The sequence below is a fragment of the Echiichthys vipera genome (assembly GCF_963691815.1).
Source record: "Echiichthys vipera genome assembly, chromosome: X".
In the NCBI taxonomy this organism is placed as follows: Eukaryota; Metazoa; Chordata; class Actinopteri; order Perciformes; family Trachinidae; genus Echiichthys; species Echiichthys vipera.
In genome coordinates, this window is record NC_139825.1 from 39,076,348 (window position 1) to 39,099,508 (window position 23,161).

The 23,161-nt window shown below is 41.2% G+C and overlaps 1 protein-coding gene across 7 annotated transcripts; it reads right to left on the reverse strand.

Moving 5' to 3' along the window:
* Positions 1-3,875: 3,875 nt before the first annotated feature.
* zmynd8 (zinc finger, MYND-type containing 8) lies at positions 3,876-22,295 on the reverse strand. Of its 7 annotated transcripts, none has more exons than XM_083938965.1 (20): positions 22,157-22,295; positions 17,584-17,651; positions 17,150-17,301; positions 15,076-15,297; positions 14,779-14,892; positions 14,013-14,105; positions 13,826-13,913; positions 11,144-11,199; positions 10,939-11,016; positions 10,704-10,819; positions 10,122-10,621; positions 9,898-9,999; positions 9,649-9,804; positions 8,988-9,521; positions 8,327-8,845; positions 7,954-8,150; positions 5,292-5,372; positions 5,106-5,184; positions 4,762-5,001; positions 3,876-4,561 (listed from the first exon to the last, which is right to left on the reverse strand). In XM_083938965.1, exons 1-20 carry the CDS (start codon positions 22,168-22,170, stop codon positions 4,386-4,388), a joined length of 3,585 nt encoding a protein of 1,194 aa, XP_083795091.1. In that variant the 5' UTR covers positions 22,171-22,295; the 3' UTR covers positions 3,876-4,385. The 7 variants fall into 7 exon arrangements, with proteins under 7 accessions (XP_083795091.1, XP_083795090.1, XP_083795089.1 ...); XM_083938964.1 differs by having other exon boundaries at positions 9,000-9,521; positions 9,898-10,032; XM_083938963.1 differs by having other exon boundaries at positions 9,898-10,032.
* Between the last annotated feature and the right edge of the window lie 866 nt (positions 22,296-23,161).

Sequence of the window (23,161 nt, forward strand, 5' to 3'; positions counted from 1 at the left end):
TCAATTTCCATCCTATCTGCGTTCTCTGCTGGCTCCTAGAAACACCAGAATCTGCACCACCCGCTCCTGTAGCCTTATTATGCTTTTAAATATTTAACACCCTTATCTTTGAATAAACTACAGGATCACTTTAAACTGGAATCCCTCATCAGCATGGACCATTTCAAAAGCAGGATTAAGGACTTTTTGAATACAATTTGCACATGAAGCCATTTACTGCCTTAATCTCGAGTTCCTCGTAAAATATGAGGTATACCTTTGAGTTCCTTTAGAAGGTCATCATGAGCCTTAAACCAGACCAATGCTCAGCAAGAGTCCATGGACTAAGAATTAACTGCCTATATATCGCCTGTGAACAAAAAGATTTAAAAGTGTGTTCAAGTAACACAATTTTTGTGTGGCATCTTTCATCGTATTGAGGTTTTAATGAACCTGTTATCTCAGATTGTGTCATTGTATAACATGCCTCATATTTGCCTTATTGTACCCACACACACACACACACACACACACACACACACACGCACACGCACACAATTGTGAGACACACTTGACACTGGGATAAACAACTAGTTGGGTGGCATGTTATCAATGTATGAGAACCCAATGTGTGAGCTTATTTACATGTTTTAATAATAAATGTTGTATTTTGGACAAATGCAAGAATTCTGTGTGTTGTATCATGTACTATATAAGTAGTATAAACATCAGTCAGTTATTTTAACTCAAAACTAAGTTACAATAATACAGAAATGTGTGGTATTCAACTAGCTAAGAAAAGTTCTTCTACTGGTGATGTTTTTGTTTTAACTCGCATTATTAAGTTGAAACAACAAGTAATGAACAGTTTTCTTATACTGATAATGTGTAAGAATTTTTTGTTTTAACTCAAAGTGTTAAGTTGAGACAGCAAGTGATAAAATGTTAAAACAACTTTGACAACTTCTATAACCAAGTTGACTACAACAATGTAGTACAGTCATTGTTTTAAACTTTTATTTCTGAGCTGAAACAACGATAAACCTCAAGTTAACGTGTTTTAAGGCAGCAGGTGAACTTTCATTTGCAAGTTTATCTGACTTGAAATGTTTTGTAGTGTACGATCTTGAACAATGCTGGGTTTGTTTGGCTTGTATACATAGGCATAATAATGCCTTTATTATGTCTATGGTTGAATGCATAGGCGTACCAGATACACGTGTATAAATATGCATCCTTACCTTCTAGCTTATTTAGTTTTATCTCAAGCTACGTTGACACTCCAAGTATACAAATACAAATATTTTTTTTAATCATGGTAGTTTAGGGGTGTATGTTTCAAGTTTAATTGTGATACAATACTATATTGATTCTTTGTACAACAATAACATACTTGCTAAAATCCTTACAAAATATGATTTTGATTGAATTCAATTCAGGGACCTGTGATCTATGATGTATCATATTCCCATTTAACATAATCAATTATCAACTCACACAAAGGAACTGAATTATTATTTGACGGTTTTATTAGAGCCATTTAAATAAATAACAAACTATTATTTTTTATAAAAAAAATAATATAATGTGGGAATTTCAAAATCAAGGTGCATCTTAAACTGCTATTTATCAATATTTTATTAATAATAATAATAATAATAATACATTTTATTTGTATAGCGCTTTTCAAAGGCACTTAAGGACACTTTACACAAAGCAATAAAAATCAATACATTAAAACAAGTTCCAAATAACAACAAGCAGGCTACAAGTGAGTCCATTAAAAACAAGCAGGCTATATTTAAGAAGTAGATTACGGTAAAAAGATGCAGAAAGATAAAACAGCTCAAAATCAGGCACATTTAAAAACAAGAAGTGATGCAATAGAAACTAGACCTGCAAGCAGGTATCAACAGGGTGCAAGCCTGTAATTACTAAGATATTATGAATAGCGCCACCGAGTGGTTGGTTGGTGTCAGATTATGTAGCTGCCTCAGTCAAGACTCAGTAAAGAAACTGGATTACTGAATCTTGTGTTGATCAGACACAATTTGAAGAAGATCCGCAGCACTTCCTGTTTTGACTGTAATCTACAGGAAGTCGTTCCTTTATAATTCCGCATTTATAAGATAATCACAATTCTTTTGATAACTTTTGGTCGGGACCATCCAAACATTATGTGTACCAAGTTTCATCTTGATCAGACAATCGAAAAAGTAGCTTTTGCATAAATCGCGGAAATGGGCGTGGCCTGCATCCCGAGATTCACGTGCTTCAGGGAACGCAAGTCAAGTCACTCTGCATCCATGATATTGGATCATTGATCATATGACTGCTATATGGATGTATATGGATATATATTTTAACACACTATTAGTCTATACCGGGGTGGGTAACTCCTGTCCTTGAGGGCCACTGTCCTGCATGTTTTAGGTTTCTCTCTGCTCTAACACACCTGATTCTTATGATTTGCTCGTTATCAAGCAGCTGATGCTTGTAACAGTTTGATTATTGTTAGACTCAGGTGTGTTAGGTAGGGAGAAACCTAAAACATGCAGGACAGTGGCTCTTCAGGACCGGAATTGCCTACCCCTGGTCTATACTATTAAAAATGTAAAGTGTGGCTGCGCCCTAACAACCATTCCCAAATCCACTGTTCCAACAGGACATGCTCTGTTTTGCATTAATATGCTGAATAAAAAGCCGAAAAGGTTGTCATTTATTTGAAAACAAAGGGAAATATTGTATTTCAAATAAGACTGTGACAATTATATTCCTCCTTCTACCTTAAAACAATGAGATGAACCAATGAATGAAACTTGACTGCACCATTTCCACAATAACTGCGGGGGGCGGGGTATCAGAGGAAAGGATGATTGTGTTTTAATGTTAACAATACATTTATTTATTATGTAGATGCATGTAACTTACTGTAACTCTAACTGTATTGTCAGTGATATAAGCCAGTAAGAAAATAGTTGTACTTTATCCCATTTAAGGGCCAACTATCCTCATCTGGATCATCTGGTTTCTTTGTCTTGTCATCTTTAAGTCCTATTTTAAGTACAATCAAAAATATGTAGTTTGGAAGCTTCTATATCTCAGTGTTTTAGGCACCAGAATTTCATCTTACAGATGGTGATATGTATCAATATCTTCACTTTGCAGCAATGATATTGGATCATAGATCATATAATTGCTATATCGATCCAGATCTATGTATTTTTACACTTCTACCGAATATATATTTTAACACACTAGTAGTCTATACTATTATGTATGTATGTAAAATGTGTCTGTCAGGTAATGACATTCACTGTCATCATTAATTGAGTAAGAAGTTGAGCTGAAATTTGCCAAATTCACAAGTCAGAATTTTGAATTTTGATCTCTAATGAGAATATTTAATGCCCTAATAAACCTCTCCGTCAGGACTACTCACTAACATAGAGACCTGACATTTTAAGATTTGCCACACATGTTAAGAGTCTCTAATGCAGTCAGTGGAGCGTGTAGTTTTATAAAATGTACAGAAAAAAACAGCTAGTTTGCTAATCTGCACTCACTGGCGATTACCCTGACAGTCCGAAGTGCACATGCAAAGTATGCAAAATTTTGAGGGAGAGGACGGACTTACTGATTCTGTGGGTGTAACAGAAAAGTAATAAAACAAGACGTGTAACGAAAAGAGTAACAAGTAATTGATCTTTTTTTAATCAAAACTAGCATTATGATAACTTGAATGTCAGAAATCCCATTCTGTTTAAAACCAACTTACCTTCTGAACCTATTAGTTGAAATTATACTAATTTTTTGCAGACTGCTTCATAACTAACAACAACAACAGAGTAGAATAGAATCAGCTTGTTTTAAATGTTTGTATTTGTTATTTTCTTGGCAGTATACAGCAGGCAACATTAGAATAACAAATAAATTAACATAGAATACAAAATAAGGAATTTACAGACATTTCTGTCAACAGTCTAATCTAAATCTGTGTGGTCCATTATCATGGGTTATATTTTTGCAGATGTTTAACTAGTGTCCTTTACACAACGCGTATGTTTTGTGACACTCAGGCATGCTCTTAAGATCTTTAAACTGGCAGCTCTCTAAAGACTGTGGAGGAGTGCATGATTATACCGTATACATTTTTTTAAACTGCCCCCTCTAGTGGTTACTAACTATTTGCTGTCAGTCTTGTTTCCACATTTGATATGTAAAGGCTGTGCACAGGGGGCAGTGAGTCCTGAAAGGCAAACACAAATATATACATTAAAATAATTTAGATTGCTCCCATAACAGCTGCTTGAACGGAACAATTTACATAGACATTTACATAGACATATATCCTTATAGTGAAAAAAATCTATACACATTTACATTTTCAAGAATAGTAAGCTTGTTTAGGACAAAGTGACAGCAACGTTGTCGGTGCTCTTCTCCGTGTCACAGTCTTTGTTTGACGGTGCAGAGACTGGCGTGTCTCTTAAAGAGGTCGGGCCAGTGCTCGTCTGCCCTGAACCTTTGTTTGGGAGGTCTGCTGTCGACTCAGCCTCAGGTTCTTGCTGTGGGGCTGTGGCTACAAAAAGAACAAAAGTGGAAAGAAATACATTATATCTATGAGAATGTCATGTGGCTGGTGATTATTCAGGCAAGCAAAGACTTCCAGACAGGGTAACAAGCAGCTGTAAGAAAAAAAATGAAAACATATAGCCCAACAAATAAGCCCCTTGTGTGAATGTCATCAAATACATTTTGTTGCTGGTATGTGTCTGTTACCTGACTGAGTGCAGGACTTCATGTGTTCTGGCCAATGAGCTTGCTGACAGGGGTAATCACAATAACTGGTGTTCCAGCAGCAGTAGAAGATGGCCTCTTTCCGACAGTTAGCACACCACTGTTTCTTCTTTGTCTCGTCCACTGCTTGCTGCTTCTCCAGCTCCATCTGTTTCTTCACCTCTGTCACCAACCTCTCTCTCTCCTGTTCCAGACTTTGTCTCATCTCTGCCATTGTCAGCTCTACATTGAAGTACACATACAAATTATTAAACGCAAGTAAAACTTGTCGCACAAAAGAAGACTATATGCGTTCCAGTATTTTTGCTGATTGATGAAGTTCTCACCAAGATTGTGCTTCATTTCTGACAACTCTTGTTGATGCAGCCACTGTAATTTTTCTATTTCAATTCTCAGTCTTCTTATCTGAATACAAAAAACATGGGTTAGGGTCAAGAAAAGGGTCACATACAAAGTCACACTCATGATCTCAATAGTATTCAGTCTCTACAGGGCCAAGAGCAAACACCTACCTCTGCTATTGTATTCCCTGAGGTACTCTTAGAAAGATCATTGTAGATTTCAGTCATTGAACCTTTGATTGCATCCATTATCTGAAAAAGAATAGACCATAATATTTTAATGGCTCATTCAAGGAAGACATATTTAATGTATAGATCTAATTGATATTCAACACTACCAAAAGGCCAGCCATTAGGAATTGTGGACAGGGGGTCAAACCTTTCCAAATTGTGCCCCTCATCTAGACCAAACCACCATTAGCTTTAATACCAACACAGGAAATTTCAAATAAAATAATGGCCATTAGCCTTGTAGTGACAGAGATGGAGTCTCTAAGGTCACACTCACACTGTCCATCCGTACCGTGCCCAAACAGGTTCCACGGGTAAAGTCTTGTTCGTTTGACCAGTGTGAGTCCAAGCGAACTGCGTCTAGGCGCGGTACGCTCGCCGGCTACGGCCCGTTTGGGAGAGGTGGGCTTTTGTAAAGCACGTTTGCACATGTACGAGCACGAGTGTGTACGTGTACAACCACGAGGCCTACGGACGATGACGTCAATCAATGCGTGTGACGTGTTACAGCGTGATGATGTATAGGCAGGCAAGAAGCATTCCGCCGAGGCCCAGGCAGTGTGAGTACAAAAGGGCCTGGCCCGCAGGGGGAGAGGGAAGGGGGGGCAAGTACCCTAAAGCCCAGGGCTCGGTACTGATGGACAGTGTGAGTGCGCCCTAACAACCATTCCCAAATCAAGTGTTAGGGCGCACTCACACTGTCGTTCTGTCCCGGGCCAAAACCGTTTTTTCAGCTAAAGCCTAGTACATTTAAGCAGTGTGAGTGCACCCACTCCGCGCATAACTGCGGCCAGCGGGCCGTCCACGGCCCGCTTGAAAGAGGTGGGCTTTAGCGGAGCCGTTTGCACATGTACGAGCATGAGCGCGCGCACATGTACGAGCACGAGCCCTACGGCAGTAGCGTTATGTCCGCCTGTTCGGACATAGAAAATAGAAGGACGGACCATGCGCGGACATTTAACAACAACAACAATGGCGGTGAAAGGTTCACGTTGGTGTGGTGCGGAGGTGGACTGTTTACTGCAGATTTGGTCGGATGAAAATATTCAAAAACAGTTGACAAGACGCACAAAAACTCTGAGGTCTGTGGAAAGATTTGTAAACAAAGCCACACACACGCGATCAATGCGTGTGACGTGTTACGGCGTGATGGCGTATGGACAGCAAGAAGCATTGGCCGGCCCTGGCAGTACGAGTACAAACGGGGCTGGGGCGCGGGGGGAGAGGGAGGGGGGGACAAGTACCCTAAAGCCTGGGTCGCGCTGCGGAAGGACAGTGTGAGTGCGCCCTTAAATCTATCAGGGCCATGCTTTGTTTTGCATTAATATGCTGAATATAAAGCCAAAAATGCCGTCAGTTATTTCCAAACATAGAGAAATATTTTCTTTCTAATAAGACTTGGACAATTATATTCCTCCTTCTACCTTAAAACAATGAGAAATGCCCTCAAATGAATGAAACTGCACCATTTCCACTATAACTGCGGGGGGCGGGGTATCAGATGACAAGATGAAATGTGTTTTAATGTTAACAATACATTTATTCATTATGTAAATGTATGTAACTTGTATTGTCACAGTATATAAGCAAGTCAGTAAATTGTTGTACTTGATCCCATTTAAGGGCCAACCATCATGCTATGGGATGATGATTATGATGTTAGGGCGCACTCACACTGTCCTTCCGCACTGGGCCAAAACAGGTTTTACCGGTAAAGCCTAGCTCGTTTGACCAGTTTGAGTGCAACCGCGCCATGCGTAGCTGCGGCCAGCTGGCCATCCACGGTCTGTGGGCTTTTGTAGAGCGTGCTTGCACATGTACGAGCACGAGCGTGCGCATGTGTACGAGCACGACGCCAATGGCGGCTCTCACGTCATTTGTTTGGACATAGAAAGAATTAAAAAAAGACGGACCATGCACGGACATTTAACAACAACAACAATGGCGGTGAAAGGTTCACGTTGGTGTGATGCGGAGGTGGAGTGTTTACTGCAGATTTGGTCGATGAAAATATTCAAAAACAGTCGACAAGACGCACAAAAACTCCGAGGTCTATGGAAAGATTTGTAAACAAAGCAACGCATTGTGATGACGTCAATCAATGCGTGTGACGTGTGACGTGTTACCGCGTGATGACGTATGGACAGGCAAGAAGCATTTGCACGAGGCCCAGGTAGTGTGAGTACAAACCGGCTGGCCAGCGGAGGGAGTGGGAGGGGGGGACAAGTACCCTAAAGCCCGGGGCGTGGTGCAGAAGTACAGTGTGAGTGCGCCCTTATTTGTTCCTTATTTGTTCCAATTGAGTCAACATAGCCTAATAGTGCTATACGTAGCAAGTATTTGTTTGCTGCTATATTAATGTCCTGTACTGTCCTCTTTAACCAAATCAAATACAATTAGACCATTCTATACCTAATGTAATAACTAATGTAATATGTTTTAACTTCCATTCACTGAGTCTCCCCGAAAACAGTTTTGAAGCCCCCCAGCGGCTTTGAAAACCTCTGATTTAGGTTATTTAGCCAGAGAATGATCCGTCAATGCTTAAGTCCACTGGATTTGGCATCTTAGAAGGGAAATGTGAATGGAAATTTATACTAACTTTATTTGTGTACTTGGCGATGTCTGCAGCTACATCTGCTGAGGCAGTGGGGATATACAGATCTGTTGCCACTGGTGACGATGTAGCAGCTGTGCCTAAACTTGATGCTGCCATCATGGCAACAGAAGCTGGACTACTGGATACCAGGGTGACAGCTGACGTAGATGTGCTGAGTGGAGTCTCTTTTTGTTGAACAGCTAGAATTAGAAATCGTTATGAATCAGAAACATCGTTCTGGCCAAACTGACGGTGAAATATTTAGCAACACGTGTAGAGGGTAAATATTTTCTACATCATTACATCATGGAGTTTTGATACATACTGTACTGGCCGACACACTGTGTAAAGTCATACTTGAATCTGTGCTATCTACCTTTAACAGCCTGTCTGGTCTGATAGCGTGTGCTCTGGGAAGACTGCTGAGGTGAAGATGAGGATACTGTTGTGGAGCCGTTCCCAGTGGCCTGTGTCTGGGTCAGCACTTGAGCCTGGCCTTGCCTGGGAGACGACGCCTGCGTCTGCGTGGTTGCCACAGGTTGCTGGTTCTGTTGCTGACGTTGCACCTTCTGCATGTGCCACTTCTGAGAGGAGGTCTGAAACTTGGCAGTGGGATTCCATACTACAGCTCTCTGCACCACAGGCACCGTCTCTCTGGGCAGCAGAGGACGCTGTTTCTTTAAAGCTGGTGTCGTTGAGGCTGAGGAGGAGGAGGAAGAGGGGGGTGTTGCGGCGGCACTGGACACGGTTGCGAGGCTTATGGTTGCGGGTGAAGGAGCAGTAAAGGAGACCATGGTGACAGGAATGGCCATAGGGGACTGTGTGGAAACACTTGAGGGTGTGGAGGGAGCTGTACTGTTTTGAGATGGGAGTGTGGATGGGGTCAGGGCTTTACCTAAAAGGGAAAGTACCAGCATTATTGACCAGTTAACAAGTTGGTGATGTTTCCATGTGATACTTATACTAAAATTGGACATTAATGCAAAGTGTGTTTGATTATTTCTTGTGAGATCAGCAGAGAAAAGCATGACTCTCACCTTCAGGTTTACCTGCAGATAATTCTTTAACAGTGGTGTTTTCTTTCCTGCTTCTCTTCCTGTCCTTGCCTCCCTGCTCCTCTCCAAGGTCAATAACCAGCTCTCTCTCTGAGTCAGAATCCTCCATTGGCAGAAGCTGCTTTGCCTCTTCCTTCGTCTGAGCCTTCTCCCTAAGACCAGGTGTAGATGGAGGTGCTTTGGCCTTCTCTGGGCTCTCTTTTTCAGAATCTGTGCCCATTTTCTCTTTAGTGGCAGCAACTGCTGCAGCTGCAGCGGGGTCACCTCCTGCAGTCTCGGATGCTACGAGCGAATCGGCTTTACCCTCCTTGTCTTTGTTCAGGGAAGGATGGTCATTGACTTTACTTTTGGTTGGCTCCTTTTGGGTTCCAGCACGGGGCGCTGCATCCTGACAATCCTTGGTCTTTTGCTCCTCATCACTGGCATACTCACTTTCACTGGAGTCAGATTTATCAGAGTCTTCCGAGTCACTGTGTTCCACGCGTTTATACACATCGACAGAGATCTCATCTATACCTGCCAAAAAAGGTAACAGGAGGGATATCACACTGCCATTTGATTCATGGTTCAGCTAATGAGGTGCATGCAAAATTATTCAACACCACATCATATTCACATCCCCAAAACAGCATACTCTACCGACCCAGTTGTGCCTTGCAACTCTCAATGGTTTTGTCCAAGTTCAGCTGGAAGCGGCTCTTAATCTGTCTTTTTGGAGAGGTGAGGACTGATGTGGCTCCTTGTTTTTGCTGAACAGTTTCACTTAGCTCCTTAAGGTCCATTTCTGCTTTACTTCGATCTAGAAGAATACAACGAAAAATAATTCCAAACAAAATTGCACAAGCGAAATATGAATATCATGCATATCACATAATTGCCATAAAAAATTCACCTAGATTGAGATTCAGAATGCTTCCTGTCGCTGGGGTCTTCTCCTGCTTGGGGACGCCAGGAGCTTCAGAGTGGAAAGGTTTAGGGCTGTCTAGGGAACTGCCTGCATGACAAGGTCGAGGATGGGCAGGTGATGCTGTTCAGAGATATTAACTGTTATATTAAGTCTCCTCCCATTATACACAACACACTTGTTGCTACACTAAAATGCAACTGGTGAAATACCTGTACAGTCCATGGACTCTTCTCCTGTACTGTACTGGCTGTTTGGAGCTTTTGTGTGGGACTTGTCGGCTGTCTCCTGTTCCCCATCCGAATTAGTGTGGGCAGAGGAGTTGGTGCTCATGGGGGAGCGAGGCATATCACTGAGGTGGAGCCTCCTGCCTGTAGCGCTTCCTCCCACCCCGGCCCCTGACAACATGGCTCTGGTCAAAGAGATCTTGGGTGATGCTGTCATATCAAAGCTCAGCTTGATCTTTTCCTGTTTTTCAGGTTTCATCGGGGTGGATGAGGGGTTGGATGGATCCAGCAGCATCTGGAAGTTGTTGTCAGGAGTGTAAGGTGTCCTGAATGGGGCATAGTTAAACACTCCAAACTTCTTCTTCATGTTCTCCACATAGACCTCCATCTCTTGCATGGCACTGTTGAAGATGCTCTTGGTCTTCTTCACAGAGAATGGAATCTCTTTGGACATGAGGTAGCAATTATTCAAAGGAACCCAAGCCCTGATGGATAAAGATTCACATCATAAACAAAGCTTGAAATGTGCCAAAGTAACTGAGTAACTGAAGCACAAATGGCTGATACCTGTCGTGCTGACCAAAGAAGCGAGCATCCACTTGTCCATCTTTGTCCCGCAGAGCTTTAGCAGGCCAGAATGGAAATCCTTTCAGTTTTGCCCACACTAAAGGGTGAGGGTTACTCTGCAGACATACAGTAAAACACTGGAACTAAGTGGTTGTATCCCAGTGATTTATGTCTAAAAGGGTACACAACCTTGTGGAATCATCAACAGAAACTTCAAGTTACTCATCTAGCTTACACAAGGCTCACAGAACCAGTTGTCCCTCTTTTGGCAAGCAGAGAGATAACACTCAGGACAAACTTCAATCTCATTCATCTGCAACAAAAGAATCGGGAGACATTAAATAAAGTGTCAGCTGTCACATCCAGTATTTTAAATTATTCAACAAATAAAAATTCAGCTTGAATCTAAAAATATTTTCTGACCCAAACGACACACTCACCTCGTGTTCACAGATCTTTATGATCACTTTGGCTGTAGCCGTGAGTTTGTGATTGCCTGAAACAGGGACATACATTTATGTTAAACAGTGTGCATACACACTAGACAGGGTGATAATTCAATATTATTGTTATTGTTAAATTATGGATAACAGCATGTAATCTTTAAAAAAAAATCTGTTATCCAAATGAATTACTCTGAAAAAAAGAAGTGGCATCAATCAACAGTGGAACACAGTGGATTCCACTGAACAGCAGCTAAACTACTCATAGATGTGCCACTCACCGGCCACTTTATTATGTACAACTGTTCAACTGCTCGTAAACGCAAGTATCTAATCAGCCAATCATGTGGCAGCAACTCAATGCATTTAAGCATGTAGACATGGTCAAGATGATCTGCTCAAGTTTAAACTAAAGGTAATTTAAGTGACTTTGAACATGACATTGGTTGTATGTATAAGTATGCAGTTTAATGAAATGAGATAAAAGTGATAAAAAGATAAATTGAGACAGTAAATACACCAACTTTAAGCTCATTTACAGTGGAATAGGCAATATTAAATAGAAAAGTTTTAAGCTTTGACACAAAAGTGGTCAGAGTCGGGGCTTGTCTGGTATCATCTGGAAGGTCAAGTTGCTAAGTTGCATAATAACAGAATGCTACTTCATTGTGTTTTGTTTCAACGATTGAAACAACTAGTAGGCCAGTCCGAGGTGACCTCAGGGTTCATCTTCTGTGATTTACAAGTACAACCATCCCTTACAAAGAATGATCGTAAAAGAGAAAATATCCAGTGAGCGCCAGTTCTCTGGGCATCAGTGCCTTATTGATTCAAGATTCAAGAAGAGGGTTTATTGTCATAATAGCCATATACACAGTACACTACCCACTCTTCTACATAGAACATAACATGCTACATATACTCTCTATAAACCTCCCTTAGAATCCATTTCCACAACAAGTGCAACAAAGTAAATAGAAAATGTACAATGCCAGAGGTTGGAGGAGAATGGCCAGGCTGGTTCGAGCTGATAGGAAAGTACAGTAATAATACTCCAAAGGCCACTCATTAGATATGCAGAAGAGTATCTCTGAACCCACAACACATCAAACCTTTAAGCAGATGGGCTACAGCAGCAGGAGACCACAGCGGGTACCCCTCCTGTCAGCTAAGAACAGGAAACTGAGGCTACAGTTGGCACAGGATCTAAACAATTATACAATAGAAAATTGGAAAAACATTGCCTGGTCTGATGAGTCTCGATATCTGCAACATTCAGATGGTTGGGTCAGAACTGAGAGACTTTAAAGCCTCTTAGTCAGGGGCAGATCCACAGGTTGGCAAGGGGGGGGCAGCTGCCCCCCTACTGTAGAGCCTTACACCCCCCCCCCAGCTGCCCCCTAACTTTTGTGTTATTAAAACTGTGTGTGCATTATTTAGCCAAACGTGAAATCGCTCGCTCGTGATTTGTAAGAGCATGTTGCCCTTTGATCCGTTTTGGTTTTACTAAAGACAAGAACAACTTGTCTGTTTCGATTCATAACGTTTACAGACACACTGCACAGTGCTAGCTAGGAGATCAATCATTTTGATTTGATGAGCTAAGCATTACTATTAAACCACTTACTGTCACATATCACAGCAATGACGCTGCACAAATTAAACAGGTGACACCCTTTACTGTCAAACTGGGAAAATGACCAATACAACAGCCTTAATTAGTCTACACATTTATATTTGTTATACTTATTAGCTACATGGCCCTACAGTGTAACGTAATCTAAGGATAACCTTTTCACATCTTAACTATCGCAGCAAAGAGAGCAGAACAATGGAAAGGAAAGCAAAACGTGGGGATATTGACAGTTTTCTTGGTAAGAAAAGTGCACAGCAGGAAGAGACGGAGGGAAATGAAGGAGAAGGTAGTCAACTGGAGAGACCAGGAGGGTCAGAGCAGGAGAAGACCACAGAAGGAGATGGGGAAACAAGTGAAGGAGAAGAGGTTGTGAAGGATGAAGAGGAGGCTGCTGTAGATTCAGAAAGGGGCAGGGAGTGACCACCAGGCAAAAGATGACTGGGAGGAAGAGGGTCCTAGGCCTACTGCAGTTCCCCCTGGACCACATGGTATGTTTTTATTCTCTTTCCATATAAACTGCAGTACAGTAGCATCACATATCATGTCACTCAGTACATGTCACCCATTTACATTTGGGGATTCCTGCGTACCATCCTCCCATGCCATCCTGCAAAGACCTCTTGCGACTGCTTTGCCACCACATGTAGAATTTCCAGATCCGCCACTGCCCGTACAAATTTAGCATTGTTTAAATGCCACAGCCCATCTCAGTGTGGTTGCTGACCATATCCATCCCTTTATGACCAGTGTGCCCATCTTCTAATGGCTACTTCACGCAGGACAACACGCCATTTCACAAAGCTCAAATCATCTCAAACTAGTTTCTTCAACGTGAAAATGAGTTCAAAACATCTGAAGAATGTTTCCAGCTCCTTGTTGAATCTATGTCATAAAGAATTAAGACAAAAAGTTGTCAACCACCAACTCAGGTACTAGCAAGATGTACCTAATAATGTGGCCGGTGTATATTCTTATTAATAGCAAAATAACAATTTAATCAGCTGGATTATTCTCAAATATAGTTTCCACAAAGTCAAACATACCTCCATTGTATATAATACAGTTGTGCAAAATCCATTTTGCATCTGCCAAGAAGGCCTCTGTGCAGCCATACATTTTCTTTTTAATATTCTGCAGTGCAAGAAGAAAAGATGGTGCCTGACTGACAAACTTTATAACATTACTACATTCATACTATCAAAGGGAAATAACTGACAGCTTGTGGTTTACCTTCTCAAGTGTGCAAAGATCCATAGGGTGAAAAATGTACTCCGCATAATCTGGATGCTGTTCAAGAGAGACAGGTTTCTGGAAGGGTTCGGTCTATAAAAGTGAGCAGACAGAAAAGAGAGTGAAGGAAAACAGACTCTCAGGTCAAACTTATTGCATAACCTTCCCCTCTACTGCACAAGAACATGCTACTACTAAAAAAAGCAGCTTCGAACAAAAGGAGGCAAACCAGTGAAGGAAGAAATCATGACGGGGTCTTGTTAGTGGTGTAATTGATTACCCAATTAAAAGTCTTTCTCTGCGTGGAAGCTGCATGGGGGGAGCGAGATGACAAGCGGGGATGATCCTGAAAGAGAGTGAGAGGGGCAGCTGTATCCTCACCGCCAGCTAGCATGTTTACCTTCATGGTTTCCAGCCATGACAGGCCCATTATAGTAGAAATGACTATGATTGTTAGTTCTGTTATTAGAAATTATTTTTACATGCAAATCAATAATATATCATGCTGGACTGATAAGTGCACAGGTAGTACTTCAGGGTGCAGATCTAAAAATATGATGGTTGCATAAGCAATCTAAAAAATTAAGACTGGCCAGAAAAGAACACATGCCAATATCCAAGTGATAAACTTCCATGTAAAATTAGAAAAGGCAGAAATGACAATAAACAGTGCACCCCATCTGTAATTAGACTGCCTAACTCGAGAAAATATAATTAGCATGGTAGCAAGAAATCTGTAGAAAGACAGAGGGACCAAAATACTTACACCTGGCTGTTTCATCTTCTGTAGAGCAAACTTTAGTAGGTAAGACAGCTGCTCTATAGTTAGCATCATCATGGCTTTGCTCTGAGTCTCTATACACTCAGCAACTGTTATTTTCTGAAAGACATCAAGAGGAAAATATCTGAAAACATTGTTCTTATCCTATTATTCATCACAGTGTATGTAGGCTCAACTGTTTTTATCGCTTATGTCCAAACTTACTGAGGTCAGGTTTTGACTAAAAGCTTTGAAATATGGTTTACTACACCCATAAAACTATACACATTCCTAGTTGAGTACCTCACACTCCGGACAGAACCAGTCGCCCTCGGGCTCAGCTGGTAGTTTGAGGCACTTGGCATGGTAAACCCTGGGGCAGAGCTCACAGCAGAGCACCTGGCCCTCACGATGGCACAGCCAGCAGTAGAAGTCATTCCTGCCGTCCTGCGGTACCACATCAACAGGGTCTGTGGTGAGTGCAGGCTGCTTCACATAGTAAAAGGGACCATGTCTTAGTTCTGACTGGAATGTGGGCAAGAGAAAGACAAAGTTGGGGAAGGTCAAAATCAGGTCAGAGATTAAAGAATCAAAGCAGACATGCATACCATCAATAAAAGGCACACTAAGTCCAAAACACAGACAGCCATAAGCTCTGATAAGTACAGGTGTTACAAACTAACTGTTGGTTGATGAGATGAGAAATGTTGAATTGTGATATAAATTACCTAAAAAGACGACAGGTCTGGATATTTATTCTAAGTTGTGTGACTTGCTCAGTTCTCTGATTTAGGTCTGTGTTTCTGAACACAAGCATCACGTCAAAGGGGTAAACAGTGTGGACAGCATTGATTAAACTGGTAAATGCTCAGATTGTTACAGTGGCTATTAATCATTTACAAAGGTCAACTTAATGTGCCAAATACTATCAATCATTTACCTACTGTGTATTTGTGAACTGATTAAGACACAAAGATAATTTCATTTCAAATTAGAGCTGCACAGATTCATTACCAGACCTCAAACACTTATCAAATTACTATTTCCAGTAATATCTAATGAAATAGAACAATGACGTGAACGTGTATAACAGTTATTCATATGGCAGACAATCCTACACATAACACTGTAAAATACAGTGACATAACACGCTAATAGGCTATAGTGCATGACTTCTTAAATACTAAGGTCTCTGAAATGAAACAGTATGTTTCAAAGTGCAAAGAGTTTCAGTGACATGAAAACATGGGCCGTGATTCAAATGCCAAACAGCCATCGTCTTTTTGCAAAGAATCAAGAAATACAACAGTTGGGGGTTTAAATGTCTGCAAAGGAAAGAAATACCTCTGCCTCAGAATCACAAGAGAATGTACCATGGCACTGATGCCAGTTTAGCAATATTATAAAGCAGGACACAATATCACTCTGTCCAAGCCATAGAACAAACTGTTGAGTATTGGTGAAAGTTAATGGCAGAAGGGGCACATTGAAGTTGTAATCCGTAAGAATTGAGATAGTTGTTTCTAGTAGCGGCTTTGGCGTTAAGATGTAACTACAGGCGAGCCTCATGTTACAGACACATAATAATGAGCCTGAAACAGAATTCTGACGCAGCGCATTGACATCTAGGGAGGGAATGTCACCACAGACACACAGATTGGGATACTCAGCAAAAAGGCAACAAATGCTTTCATTAGTGGGTCATATGATCAATCACCATTGTTTTAACTCACTCTTTGATAGATAGAAACTTAAAAGACAATTAACTAGATGAAAATGTTCTGGATTATATCTTTAAGATGAAAGGTCTACATACACAACATCTCACTTTTAACAATAATTAATTTATATGAAAGAACCTAACCCCTATCTGCCGGGCTGTTCAGGCCCGGTTCTACAGAATGCCAAAGCATGCATCCCACCCTCAGTTTAATATCTTGCACTCTCAGTTGAAATTTGAATAATAAATGCCAAGAGCAAGGTGGTAGGCCTTAGTTTCATGGACTGTGTGGGCGACTCCATGCCAGTCATTGTTTATGTTCTGGTTTATAGGGATTAGGACTAGTCTGACTCACCGGATGTAGCCTCTTGGGATAAAGCCTACCATTGACCGCCTATTTTAGACTGCATTGTCCTCTGACAATCTATTTTTCAAGAGCATCGTTGCTGCATCCAGGACTTAGCACCGCCCAAAAGGATAGAGATAATTTTAAAGTAATACAAACAAGCCAAGGCTTTTTTTCCCCCTATACCAGAATGATGACTGGTGCAGCCAGGCTTTTTCTCCATTGATGCCACAGCACTGTGGAAATCTAGCAATGCAAGACCAGGTTTGGAGTGGTAGCAGTTTTAAACAGTGTTTTTTGATTAGCGTTACCTGGTCTTTACTGCTGCTAACAGCACCTGGTTTCTTCTTCTTTTTCACTGGGCAGGGGGATGTTTCAGCAGAGGAGTGACCATTAGATGAGTGAGAGGGACTAGGCATCTTTCGTTTTTGGGTCATCCGTTCTGTTGACCCCGTGTCTGAAACTGCAGACGAAGGTCAAAGATTACACAAACTAGGAAGGGCGCACTGATGGCCTATTTGAAGAAGGTAAAAATACCAGAGATCACACACACAACAGTTTTCCTGCACTCTCAGTCAAGTGAAGCCAATTGATAAGTGAGTTATATAATATCGAGTATTATATAAAACCAAGACAACCACAACAAAACCACGTATACATACTATGCATATTACTGCCTAATTTCAGTATAGAAACAGAGCCTTGTTAACCTATCCTAAAACAAATTTGTACAGTATGTCATTACCTTTGGATCGTGTTGAGATCTCCATTCCTTCTGTTGTAATCTCAGTTTTCTCCTCTTCCTCTGCCTCACTGATGCAGAAAATCAAAGGTTTACCAGTCAAACATAAACTACAGTTGAAGATTTCTTATATCTATTATTTAGTTCAATAGGTTAACTCTCTTCTGCACTCTATCTGACGAAAAGAAAAAAATAGCCCTCCAAAAATGACGTACACTAAAGCTGTTAGGCCCTTAGTGCATGCAACATCATAGTTTATTAGCCTTGCAAGCTAAACTATCATTGAAGACCAATGCATTCTTAATTTACCCAGTTTAAAAGTCCCAAATAGTGCTAGGTTTTCTCATCTGAGGCAAATCAACAAAATCCAAACAATCTTTATTATGAGTGACCTCCAGTTGTATGCTACATTAGTGGAAATGGAAATGCTCTGTTTTTCAGTGTTAAGACTGTAATACAATCCTGCAGAAGTTTGTCATGAAACAGTCTCACCTACTTCTTACAACTACCGCATCCTGTTACAATGGGGTTATTCTATACAAGCAAGATCAATTTTGCCAGCAGGCTGTCTCTTGACATTAGTAAAATTCTGGTTAGATTTGGGGCCTCAGTTGGGAAGAGAAGCATCATAGATGTTCTGTAAAAAGTCATATTAAAACTGATCTTCAAACCACTACTTCTGATAAAGTGCTATGCTTATAATATAAAGGTCAGTGAATTCCCCAGTAGCATAAAAACAACTGTTAGGACTCAAAAATGCCTGACGCCAGACATATATAGATATATGCCAGACATGATACATTTCTTAATTGAATTTCACAGATAATCAAACAAGAAAAAGTACAACAGTTGAACAGTGTATCAACGCATCTGCCTTAAAGTAAAATAACAGGAAGAAAAACAAAAATCTCCAACATAAATCCCACTATCCCTCCCAACAACCGATGTCAGACGTGGTACCAACTAGTAGTATAGTAACCAACTAAATAATTGAATAACATATAAGATAAGTAGATAAATAAGACTGTACAGACTTTTGAGCAAACAGCCACTTTCAATCCCTATCATGACTGATACTGATAACACAGCAATGCCATCACTCAAACCATACGTCAACGGCTCAAAGACACACACAAAATATAATGTTAAGCTTTAAAGTAGAATAAGATCACAACTTTGAAATGTAATAATACTGGCGCAAAGGAAGCTCAATATGCAGGGCCATTCTCCAGTCATAAATAGCTGACCACAGATCTATAAATAGTAAACATGAAAACACAGAACAGAAGACCCTGCAGTGTCTGAACCTTTTCACACCCAGGAAAGTGAAAACCGTGTAAATAAGACTCCCTGCTGTTTTAAAACAACCATTTAATATTCATTGATCAAGTGACCTAATAACAGGCAGCATGTCATAATGGATGGTAAAATCACAGCCCTTGATCGGCAATTTAAAATCTGCACAACAGGTTTTTCTGTTTTACATGATTCACCTTGGTTTGCATGTGCCCTGTTGCCGATCCTATTATTGTTGCAATTTTCTCTGACACCACAGCAGATGCACCGGCCTCACTGCTCAGATGGCATCAATTGTGACGATTTTTTCTTTAACTTACTCCAAGGAAAGCACCATTTGAATGTTTAGTGTAGAAAAATAGACTGAAAACAAAAATACTGCTTTCATTTCAATAATCTTGTTCACCAACCCCCACACCTCCTGCTCCCCTATCACTAAAGAAGGATGAAATATCAGACAGGATCAAAGCACATCTAAAGAGGCAGACAGGAGAGCTGTGAAATGGCTTTACTGGCCTCCTCATCTAACCTGTCTGGACAGCCTCAGACTATATACCCCAGCAACATCCTGTCCTGTCCAGGGCAGGAAATCCAGCAACAAAAGACAAAGAGAAAGACAGGGACAGGCACAAGGACAAAAATCAATGCTGCCCATCCTGACAAAACATTTTTAAATCAAAGACCACAGAGCACATGCACAGCCTATTGTAACCTACTGAAACAATCCTTTCCACACCCACCATTGCCACAACATCCATGCTTCAATGTAGGAAATCAACAGCATACCTTTTTTTCCCTTACTCACACACAGATTCTTCACCCTATTCTTTAATCTTTTTCAATTATTGAGGGCGTTGGGGGATGAGGGAAAAGATGGGTCCAGGTTTCCCAGAAGGCCTTCTCTCCCTGCTGCTCTCTCCTGCAATTGTCAATCTTTAACCTCGGCTGCAGGCTGCCGATTGGCTTGAGCACCACACGGAGGTGCCTGATTGGGTGCTCGGCTCGGTGTGCCACACAGGCTCTCTTCTCCCCGCTCTCCTCAGCCACAGTGCTGCAATGCAGAGAGGACTACTCCTCACTGTTGCTAAAAACCTCCTGGAAAACCAAGTCTCTCACTTTCTTTAAAGCCCAGATAGGCATGCATGTACTGGCTGTTTGCCTTTTATCAGACATATAAGATGCAGCTCGACAGGCTTGACAGGGAGAGGATCAGATTCCCTCCCTCACTCTGCTCTCAGCCAGTATGTGTGTATGGCATCCATTTTGAACACTCTCTCTCTCCCTCTCTCTCTCTTTCTCTCTCTCTGACCATGTTGTGCACCGCACACACACAGCACATACACACGGCACCAGTCGAATCCGCCGTAGAAGACCACATGCAGCGTATTATGTGCCCCAGCATGTTGATATGCAGCATGGGCCTAATGCTGGACACAAAGACAGGACTGGAAATGTCACAGGCTTCCCAGACAGCATGGAAGGCATAACCCCCTCCCTCCCATTATTCCTCCAATGTGCAACGTTTCTTCAACACATACTGTTTCATAAACAATGTCTGCCTGGAGATTTCAATGTGAGCAACAGTAAACTGGGAAAGAAACACTAATAAACAACTAGGAGCAACACTATACATGTTTCAATCTTTCTGTGGAAGTTATTTCTGTTTCACTAATGTATGCATCTCATTTCATCAATATAGATTTTCAAATTATGAATATAAACAATGCACACAATTAAAACACATTGGTACATTTCCAGTGCATTATAAGCAACCCAAAACAGAAACCACACCCAGGCCAAAATGTCAAGGTCAACTGTATCATCTACACAAGTCTAAGAAGGTCATCTGGTGGATGTTTCAAAGACACCAGACAAAAAAGGCTGTGTGTCGTTGTAATGCAGATTTAAGTGTTCCTACACCAATCCTCGCACCATAGTGGAATGAAGGGATTAGACGAATTACCAAGGACCATTCATAAAACACTGAGGGGGGGATTTGCTGTTTCAGTCAATGCAGACTGCTCCTGAACCCTGGTCAAGCAACAGTATGTGTGCCATTTTTTCTAGGCCGTAGTTCCCCTGGTTATATTTAAAACAGAGGAATTTATCAGACAACACCCACTAATAATGACAAAACAAATATCACATTATCCATCTGAAATATACTAAATGTTCAAGAATAAAAAGACAATATTAAGTAACTGCAGAAATATAATATTTAAGCAAATGTAATCTTTCTGTATCTGTTTCATGCATACAGAAAACCAACATCATTATATATAAACAGATATCAGGAGAGAGAATTCAATCTAACCTGGTCGACTTCAAACAGGTTTTCAAGCCTCTATGGATGAGATAAGGTTTCTATGCAGAACCTTTTCAGAGGAAGTCCTTTCCTTCTTCTTTCCTTCTCCCTTACATACAAATACTCAGTGTGCTTGGAGCAGAGGGACAGAAAGGGGAAGCTCTCTAAAATGGCTGACACTCGGCAGCAGAGAACAACACCGGGAGGCAGTGCACACCGTTGGGCTCAGGCAATTCCTTCAACCCTGTGAAAAACTGCTACGGTATATTTAGTCTGTAGATCATTGGTATTTTGGAAAAGTGGTGAGCAGCTTACAGGATTAGGCCTGTTTAAAGTTTTTTTTTTTAATTCACTAAGTAAAAAAGGACATTATGTTGGGGTGAACTGGGTATTGGGTGAAGTGTAGAAAAAAAATGAAAACTGGACAATTTACAGTCTGTTTTGCATTGCCATGTTAGTCTGGCAAACAATTAACAGTGTCCTGCTGCCTTGCTCTCGTGCCAGTTTGAGGCCTAAATTAAACTTGCTGTGCTGTCAGTTTACCATCTGTTAATTCCTCTGGGGACTACCCTCTGCACTGCTCCCTGTCTCTGCCATCCTGGATCCCTCACTAGGCCTGCCATCTTGACAGCATAGGCCAGGAGCAGCCACAAAAACTCATTCCTCTTTTGATCTTGACAAAAGGAAGCAGGTTTTCTTAGTCAGTACACTATGAATACACAATGGCCTTACACTTGACCTGTGGCCCCCTACTGTATGTGTCCAGGCAGCCACCCAGTTAGGAGAGACATTATGTTGTACTGTACCATGCTATACTCTCCTAGCTCCACTCCTATGCTGTGGGGTGACAAATACTCTTCCCCCTCCCCCAGTCTGTCAGACAAACCTGTATTATTACTCAGGCATGGATCACACACAGTGGCTGGTGCCTTATCAACAGTGTTGTATATGTAAAAGAATGAAAATAAGGCTTACCTCTGTGGATGCATGGCTACAAACTCTGTGTGATATGTCAATGCTTATTAAAACATGGAGGACAGCCCTGTCAGCCCTCACCCTGCTCAGAGCACAGCCACGGCTCTCCAAGCTGTCCAACTCACTGCTCAGATATAAGGCACGCAGAGACTGGCCACGCATGCCGATAAAATGTAAGGCAGCTGCTGATTGGCTATTGCATTTCCTGGCTGCTTGTCTTTTGTTTAGCACAGGCAAACTAAAATGCAGTACTCAGAGCAAGAGAGCTAGGCCCGGATCAAAAAAGTCAGCCTCTGCACACCTATCAGCTACCAACAAGACTGCATACAACTGTTTTTGTTTCATATACTTGCTATTAAGTAGGCCTCTTGCTCAGCTATGAGGGTAGTCAGCAGATGGTGTGTGAACACAAAGAACAGGCCTGGCTGTATTCCTAAGGTGGAATTTGTCTCACTAGTTCCCGCCCCAAAGATCAACCAACCATCAAGGGAAAGATTAAAAACTGCCATATGAGTAAACAAGTCTCAAATGAAATGCACTTTGACCTTTAAAGGTTTAACAACAATGCTAGGAATACAGACTAAATTACTGCCATGTGATTTGACTGGCCTTTGAAATGTGTGTTATCCGTCTATGGTGTGATCACATGTGAACAATATGGTTCCGCAACTGTTAAAGAAACAGTGACTTTCAGTTTCTATTATATCATTCCACCACAAAGCATGATTTAACGAGATGTTCAATGACTTACAAGAACAAGTATTTTACCTCAGAACACACTGCAAGAACGGTTATACCTTCACATACATACTTTTTACTTTTAACTCTTATGTTACTAGTATTTAATATTTGATGTTAGGTTTTTTTCCCTATTCTTTGTTTTCTTGTCTTGTATTACTGCTGTGACATGATAATTACCCCTGGGGATGAATAAAGTAGACAAGACAAGAGCTCACCAAAGACATTCAGTTGACGCTAACTGTCAGGAAATTAGCCAATGACCTG

Coding starts and splice junctions, on each gene's coding strand:
- zmynd8 (XM_083938963.1), bottom strand. Junction 8,846..8,987: donor ATCTGCAGGTAAACCTGAAG/GTGAGAGTCATG, acceptor TTTCCCTTTTAG/GTAAAGCCCTGACCCCATCC. Junction 4,562..4,761: donor GAAGTCCTGCACTCAGTCAG/GTAACAGACACA, acceptor TTCTTTTTGTAG/CCACAGCCCCACAGCAAGAA.